Source organism: Seriola lalandi, unplaced genomic scaffold (genome assembly GCF_002814215.2).
Source record: "Seriola lalandi dorsalis isolate HSWRI2012SDOR001 ecotype SW California unplaced genomic scaffold, Sedor1 jcf7180002054328, whole genome shotgun sequence".
In the NCBI taxonomy this organism is placed as follows: Eukaryota; Metazoa; Chordata; class Actinopteri; order Carangiformes; family Carangidae; genus Seriola; species Seriola lalandi.
In genome coordinates this window covers 28395-36499 of record NW_019524881.1, presented here as the reverse complement: position 1 = coordinate 36499, position 8105 = coordinate 28395, and the positions used below count along the sequence as shown (strand labels likewise).

The window sequence follows — 8105 nt, the reverse complement described above, 5'->3', positions numbered from 1 at the left end:
TCCTAGGCGGGGTACAGCCCATAACTTCCTTCACCAATCAAACAGTTATGTTTGAATGCTTAGCGACTTTTGGTTGGAGCTTGGGTCTGCCAATCCTAATCGAGGAGGAGGGATTTATGTAGATTACCTCAGAGCGTCAACTCAGGGCATAAAATGGGCTGCATAGTCGTCATGGCAACGTTGTGTGTGGCTGGAGTGCACGTCAAATGAGTGCTAAAGTAATTCAGAGTGTTTTAGGTGTTTAAAAGCAACAAACTCAAGCTTACTAGTTAGCTGGCCGCTGTCGGATAAAAATGTAAGTCAACCCGTCCTCACTTTAACATAATGGTAATAGAAAGCAACGTTAGCTAATGGTGGTAGTTGGCAAATTTAATTTGAGTTGGAAAGAAGTTGTCACCCCCGTTCAAAGAATGCTTCGTTAGCCGAGTGAACCAAAGCGATGTCAAGTAACAACCTCCCACCGGTGCGCCATTTGCCGCACTGGACCCGAGTTGGGCGTCTCGGGAAACCTTGCTCTCCACGACGTTTACCGGCGCAACGACTGCAGCCGTTGCCTGTTGTCCCGGCAGTGGACAGAGGAGTGGGGAGAACAGCAGAGCTGTCCTGTCACAGCGACATGGACCCCCGCGTCGCATCAATGCAGAGGAATATCCAATTCCTGCAGCAACAACACAAGGAAACTCTTGAGAGGCTCCATGCAGAGATAGAATATCTCAGACGGGAGAATAAAGGTGAAGAAAACAGTGTTGAGGAAGAAAAAGATTATTACGTATTTTATTTCTTGTGATGATTACTTAAATCTACTCATTGAAGGCGTTCACTTGAATATGTAATCTGAAAAAAAATGATAATTATCATGAATTATTCATATTTGTTGACAGTTAAATTAGAGGTCAGTCAATGGTAAAGTAAATTAACCATAGAATTATGTTATGCCATGCTGATATCAAAAGAGCAAGTCAGTGAACCTTACAGTACAGTAGTTACAAAGTACTTTACAGAAAAGAAAAGGAAAAATGGAGGACACCGAAAATAATAACATGATAAATAAAATGATAAGATCATGAAAAAGCCAAAGAAATTGAATTTTAAGATGCTTTTCAATAATGTGCTATTCTGATAGACAGATGCTGTACTTTTATAATCCCATTGGAAAATTGTGTCAAGTGTTAAATTGTTCATCAAGGAACTGGTGACTTCATGGTCAACTGACACATGGCCCAAAAGGGCAACCAACTGATTCTAAGAATCCATATCATTATTTTCCATATTTACAAGGGATAAACTCAATAACCTGTTATGGTGCCCACACCCTTTATGTAATGAATTCAAGTTGGTGACAAAGACCTGACTGTCTCCTGATAAGGTGCTGACAAGAGAGACATTCAATCTCGGTACAGTGGTCGCATAGCAACTCCAGGGTTGTGATGGTTTCTCAGTGGGAGGTGGACACAGATCCAGTGTCACATTATTGAACAGGCAACATGCTGTTCCATATAGCTTCACCTCACTACCCACCAGGAGACTCCTCAGTCATCTGTCTTTGCACCATCACAGCAGAGAGGCCCCCATGGATACATGGGCTGTTTACTGGGACCATGTTAGGAGATTTTTCCTCTTATGTGCCTCCCTACAGTATATCACGCACTAAAATTTTCTTAATATGCATGTTGCAGATTTGCAGTATAAAATCATAATGGAGCCTCCAAAGTCAAGTAGAAAAGGTAAGATATAATTCAGATTCACTGTTGTTTTTGTGTCATCCAGCTATCCACAGCCAATGTTCTTATAGGACTGGGATAGATTAAAGTAGACATGGATGATACAGATAAAAATCTTCTTTGATGGGATATTTAATTTTTGATTGTGATAATGATATAACACATTTTGGTGAAATGCAATTGAGAAGATGTTTATAGATAAGCAAACCATAAGGGAATGTGTGCCTTTGGCTAATCTTCTGAATCCTCTAATCCTCTAAATCCAATATTACCACAAAAAAGTCCTGTTTATCAGTTTGTAAGATTGCCCGCAATTGCCTCATTTAACTAAAGTGATAGCAATCGGATAGCAACCTAGGTCTAAACAGTATTGCAAAATCTCTCTGTTGTTAGATTTCTGCACACAATACATATCATCATGTCCCCCAACCCACTTCAAAGGCACCCTCAGGATAAAAAGTCTAGGTTCTTGTTGCTACTGCTGAAATTCAGTATTTCAAATAACTCTTAGACCACAGCACTTCATAATTTCTGACTTGGGTCATCTTTCTTCCAGGACCGACACACAGTCGACGAGGTGTTAGACCGCCCACTCAGGGAAGTGAAGCTTGTAGCGGACTCTACCTGGAGGAGCCGCTGCAGGACATGCGACCCTCACAGGACCAGGCATTAAGGTGAATTTCCATCCAGCTACATCTGGTCCTTATTCAGTACTGGACCTGCCTACCTATCTCAATACTGATATAGTGTGATTATATTTCAGTAGTATTTTCTTCAGAAGACATTCACACATAAGTAGAATTTGAGAGAGAAAATTAATCAGTAACTTCGATATGATGACAAAACAGGTAGAGGCATTAATTAATGTCACTCAGCTAAGGCAATCAGATGAGCTCAGATATTTGTGTGAGTGAACTTTAATGTAGCTGTGATTACCAGGAAAACATTATGGAAAATTTAAGCCACATGATTTAAAAATCTAAAAATCTAACTTTTGGACGATATCTCACAATATTAGTATCCAGCTCTTGATATATTGTCCAACTCTAAATGAAGTTATAGCAAAACACTGATAAGAAATTAATTTTGGTTAAAAGAGCTATTTTTAAATTTTGCTATTGCTACATAGCCAGCGTTATCATTAACAGCTATGCAGAACTATTTTATAGCTGCTTTATTAATTGATTATGTACGTACTGAGAGCCTATGCTTGGGATTAGACAAAATATAGACAGGTTAAGCACATTTTAGGTGAAACATACTGTACAATACTGAATGATACAGTATATTGTAGCACATAAAGTAAATTAAATATTTATGTAAAATAACATTAACAACATTGTTCACTCTGACAGATCTTCTTATCCGAGGCTTTTAGTGTGTGCTAATGCAAAAGCTCTACTGTAATTGACTGTAGGAAAGTTAGCCCGCGTAGTGAAACAGGAAATCATGCAAAGAGATGCCTGTATAACCACATTAGATTTGCTACCATCCAATTATTGGACAACTTTGCAAAGGCAGCATAAAGAAAATGTGAAATTATATCATAACAAAATATACATTATGTTTTTTTAAAAGCCACATGTTTAGACACAACTGAGAAGTGTCCTTTTAGTGAACCTCTGATGGTAGGTTGATCAGGATTACAGTACAAGTTCTTAAACTTTGCATAGCTCACAACTCCAGACAGACAGACATATTGTAGATGTGGTCTTGCTATACAAAACAAGGCCAGTGGATGGGTTTGAGTCTCAATCCATAGCTGTATATATAGCAACTAGGCATTTACAACCAAAACTGCCTTTAACAGCTTTTATGTAAATTTGCGTTAATATTATCTCACTGTACTGGGGAGAAGCATTGGAGAGGGAAGCGAAATTCTGGGATCTGCCAGGGAGGACCATGGCCCAGAGGTGAAGGGGGGGCTCATCACTTCATTACAGCCTCTACGAATTCACAGCGGTCCCTCCCATCCACCGCGCGCTCCGACACTACAGGAGTGTGAGGTTATCATCCGGCAGCTCTACAATGCAAACAGTTTACAGTCTCAGGAAGTAAGTACCTATCATCAAACGAAGCTTTCCAGTGTTGCGCAATTTAAAAATACAGCATTTCTGTGGAACTATTTCAACAACTCTATTTCACTTAGATTATACGTGTGAAGGCATTGCTGAGGGATATAGTCTTGAGTAAGAAAATCACCCCAGAAAACTACATTTTGACCAAGGCCTACCTTGTTGATGGTACTCGGTAAAGTGATAGAGCATTATCATTTTCATCATTGCCACCATAGAGTATTCTTTGAAAAACCCTGCACAGTTGTGATAAGGGTTTATCTTTTTTGTACTTTTCAGCAAATCTTTTGAGGAGAAGAAATTTCCAAAACTTGGTCTTCAAACATATCCAGAAAAAACGTATGTACATCTTGCTGCCTACGGTGCTTCATGAAATTGGTTTTATATTCCTTTGCCTTAATGCAACAGATTGCTCAAATATCCATAATAATGTTTTATTGCCACTTCTAACCAGTACAAAGGCTTTTCAAGATTGTATTCATGTCAAAAAGCAGCCCTCTCAGTTAAATTCAAATACAGTATGTGTCCTTTCTCAGGTCAGGACCCTCTCAGTCTGGTGTGGTCCTCCCAGCCCTCAAGCAGAGCCTCAGCTCAACCATTGCAGAAAGACAGAGGAGGGCTCGTGCTGTGCAGAGAGACCGTTTCAAAAGGACGATGCAGTGACAAGATCAAAACTACCAGAGCGTTAGCCACAGCCACCTCAGGGCTGGGGTTTTCGTGATTCTTCTGAAAAACCTTAGTCACAAAAGCTGAATGTGTTCTACCCAACGCTTTTTCAGTAATCAGTAAAATTTACATTTGAAATATTCACAGTATGTCCAATTATTTGATGTTTTGTAATAGATGACTATAATGAGTAGATAATCTTACTCATGAGGGACACATTTTATGAAAAGATAAAAAAAAAAAAAAAATGAAGGTCTATAGACTTAAAAGCTTTGATTCTGCACACAAAAGGGGGAAAGAATGTCCCAAATCTAGCTTTGTACAGGAAATGGTAAATATATTTATTTATTCATTTAATTTCATTCACAGCTAAGTATTAATAACTTTAGTCACTGCAAACAACCAAAGTAAAGCCTCTAAAAGCATGTGCAATTAATGAGACACCAAGAAACTACCAGGCTTATTTCTCAGGCACTTTTTGTGTTTGTCAACAGTGTATGTGGGAGTGTTAAGCCCTGACTGGCGAAGTGTTACCGGTCATGCACTGACAGTAAAACTGAGCAAGATTAACACAAAACTCTAATAAACTATGGCAACACAAAACAGCATTGTCCTTGTGTTTTTTCCTCCCAATCTGGTGCCTCTTCCTGTTCTTTTTTTGTTTCTTTTAGCAAACAAATAATGTGCACAATCTACTGTTTGGTGTATGTCATGCTGTGTATGACACAAAATATGCAAGGGTGGTTTCCTTGCCTGAAATAATTATGTTCTATGTTCATATACGAATTAAAGTTATGAGTTTTATTGTGAACGTTTACAATGATGTCATTGAAGATGAGAGAAGTGAAAACTTTTTTTTTGGATGTGGCAGACTTGGCAGACAACTTGCTAGATGATGCAATGTACAACTGTGATTATTAGTGTAGGTTTTCCTGCATTTTTTATTTTGACACAAACCTGACTTTAATAAAAGGCTATTTTGATCTTCTGATTTTCTGATTATGGTTAGTGAGTCATTTTTTTATGACTCATAAGTCACATTTCCCATATTCTCTGGGAATATTCTCTAAGGGGTCTTGCCAAATTCTGTAGTGGTTGGTTCTGTCACCAACATATTGTGCATAACACACACATATACACTGTATAAATGTATGTAAATCCCGGATAAAATTGAATAGTGGCTAATCCCACACTGACTTGCAGCATTGTCAGTATTACTACTAAAGATATGTAATAACTCTCCAGTAGTGTGAAAATAAGTGACAGTAATTCGTGACAAAAATAAAATCATCTGAAATGTTATATACGTGGAAATGGAACATTAGCTTGGTTCGAGGCCTCTGAACACACATTTGCTGAAGAGAATCTGCTGTTTAAACTTGTGGTGTGTGGAGCTAAAACTATGAGGAAGTGGTTATTTAAAAACTAATCACAAGACACAACGAATTGAACGATGAGGAAGGAGTGAAATTGGTGCTTGCATGTTTTCCTGTGTCTCAGTTTTTAACTTCTGATGAGTTCTGATAAGTGCTATAAATAACATTCTTATAATTAGTTATAATTTCCCAGGAAAAGTCTACAATTCAAATGTCAAACAACTTATGGCTTATCTGCAAATGCAATGAAATGATCATGAAATCATAATAATCATGTTCCAGAGGTTTTGAGAAATTTGTTTGCTTCATAAATGTGTCATTGCATTGCTGTTAATAAATAAAAACATGAATAAATAAATTACCAGTCATTCTGTGTTGCACTGGTGATTTCAGTTCCCTCAGCAATGCTGCACAGTCATGTGAAAGTCAACAAATTTAAAAGCACCTGGTCTCATAACGTGACTCAAAACTTAGCATGTAGTTGTGCAAGGGCGTAGGGCAGGTTAAGAACTGCATGCAGCCAGGCGGGGCAGACAGTTCCTGGAATGAACCTGGTGTAGCATACTCCACCTCTAGAACCTTTTAGATATCTCGTCATACTGAAATCAAATGATTGTACAGTAATCAGCTGTGTTCAACTTGGCATATGTAGCACATCTGATGTAACTGGCTGGATATGTGAGGCAAGTAGAATGACCCAAACCGCACCTCTCATAGCTATGCAGCTCTCCTGTACTCATTTGCACATTGCTTGCACTGCTCTGAAATTACATCTCTACCAACATCTCCTGCTGCAATAACTGTGACTTTACCATCAGTCTCAGCAACAATACATTAAGGGGATGGTTCATCGAGCAGGTTTAAAATGACCACTCAGCATGCAGTTCAAAGCTCAACTTCTATGCATTCTGCAAATCCACATCATCAAGTCTCCACAAGATCTTGGCTAGCCCGAGCCCTCTAAATTTAATGAAACTACCTTTGTGCACATAAACCATTGAGTGAGCAGGTATCAATTTAAATTCATAACTCTAACAGAGAGTTACCCAGAGCATTTTAGGCTCCCACAACCACAGTATAAACCTATAGAAGGAAGGTCACATCTACCTTTTTTTATTTTCATGGCCATTCATTTTCCCTTAGAAATGTATAAGATCATTTTGACATAATTTAAACATCAAGAGCATTTCAAATCAATTTTTTTGTGTGTTTTAATAGACTGATTTACAATACTAAAAGTTAGAAAACACAAATAGAAAAACCTTTTAACACTGCTTTATAATATTGCAACCGACAAAATGTTTTTTTTTATGCAGACATCATTTAATTATCTGATGTCATGTGCTTCATGTGCACCACAATGCCTCTTCCACATATATTCCAGGCCATAAGACAGATTCTTAACACAGTAGTGATAGGCAGGGGGTAATGGTTACAAAACCAATCCTGTGCCTAAAGAAAATCTGAAATCTGAGGAGTCACAAGATAAGCTTATGTCACTTGGCAGAAACTGTCACTGCTTCCTTGTATAGTTTTCTTCTGAGGCAAATGTGCTGAAGGCCACAGCTGCACTTGACAGTTCCTGTGTTTGTAAATTTATATAACATTAAATCTACCCGCAGCAGTCTAAACGGCCTAAAAAAGGCACAAAACGTCAGTGTTGTGTAGACAGGCTATTGCCTCTTGCACGCATCCACTAGATGGAGGTGTTACTGAGGAAACATCCATTCAATCAAAGTCCTCAAATGTTTCTCAGCAGGTCACACAGGTATGACTTACCATGACTTACCTAAGCTTCATGTCCAAAACCAAAAACAGATATGAGCTTTATTTATTTGTTTCCTACTCAGTATGGAACTTGTGCATTTGGTGTAGTGACAAAAACAAGATTATCTACATATCCATCTATCTATAATTATGACCTCCAAAAAAATCCACTTTAATCAGTAGTTGTCACTTTTTTTTTTTTATCCTAAATCAGAATACATGGTTAAAACAAAGCATTAAACTAAATGTATGGTTAAAGACTTTTGTGAAAAGAAAAAGTCAAACAATATGTGTCTGTAAATATCAGTATTTTTTATTCATACTTGTGAGGAGGAGGAAGCTCTGTTATTTTTTTTCTTCCCAATTTGTTGCATCACTGCGTCTTTGTGGAAATGTGGGAATTGGCAGTCATTAGCCAGTAAGACCCAGTGGGTGCAAATCTATTAAAATTCAGACAGTGTTGCAGTGATGAGAGCTGCTCTGTGCCAGCTGCAGCCTCA

General features: G+C 38.2%; 1 protein-coding gene across 1 annotated transcript; it reads left to right on the top strand.

Moving 5' to 3' along the window:
- The first annotated feature begins 206 nt into the window (after positions 1 to 206).
- On the top strand, positions 207 to 5065 carry ccdc74a (coiled-coil domain containing 74A). The gene is made up of 7 exons (XM_023407111.2): positions 207 to 731; positions 1677 to 1724; positions 2278 to 2395; positions 3580 to 3775; positions 3871 to 3971; positions 4076 to 4135; positions 4333 to 5065. The coding sequence occupies exons 1-7, from the start codon at positions 440 to 442 to the stop codon at positions 4457 to 4459; spliced, it is 942 nt and encodes a 313-aa protein (XP_023262879.1). The 5' UTR covers positions 207 to 439; the 3' UTR covers positions 4460 to 5065.
- The last annotated feature ends 3040 nt before the right edge of the window (positions 5066 to 8105 follow it).

Coding starts and splice junctions, on each gene's coding strand:
- ccdc74a (XM_023407111.2), top strand. CDS start 440: ATGTCAAGTAACAACCTCCCACCGGTGCGCCATTTGCCGCACTGGACC. Junction 1,725..2,277: donor TCCAAAGTCAAGTAGAAAAG/GTAAGATATAAT, acceptor TCTTTCTTCCAG/GACCGACACACAGTCGACGA. Junction 3,972..4,075: donor TACCTTGTTGATGGTACTCG/GTAAAGTGATAG, acceptor TGTACTTTTCAG/CAAATCTTTTGAGGAGAAGA.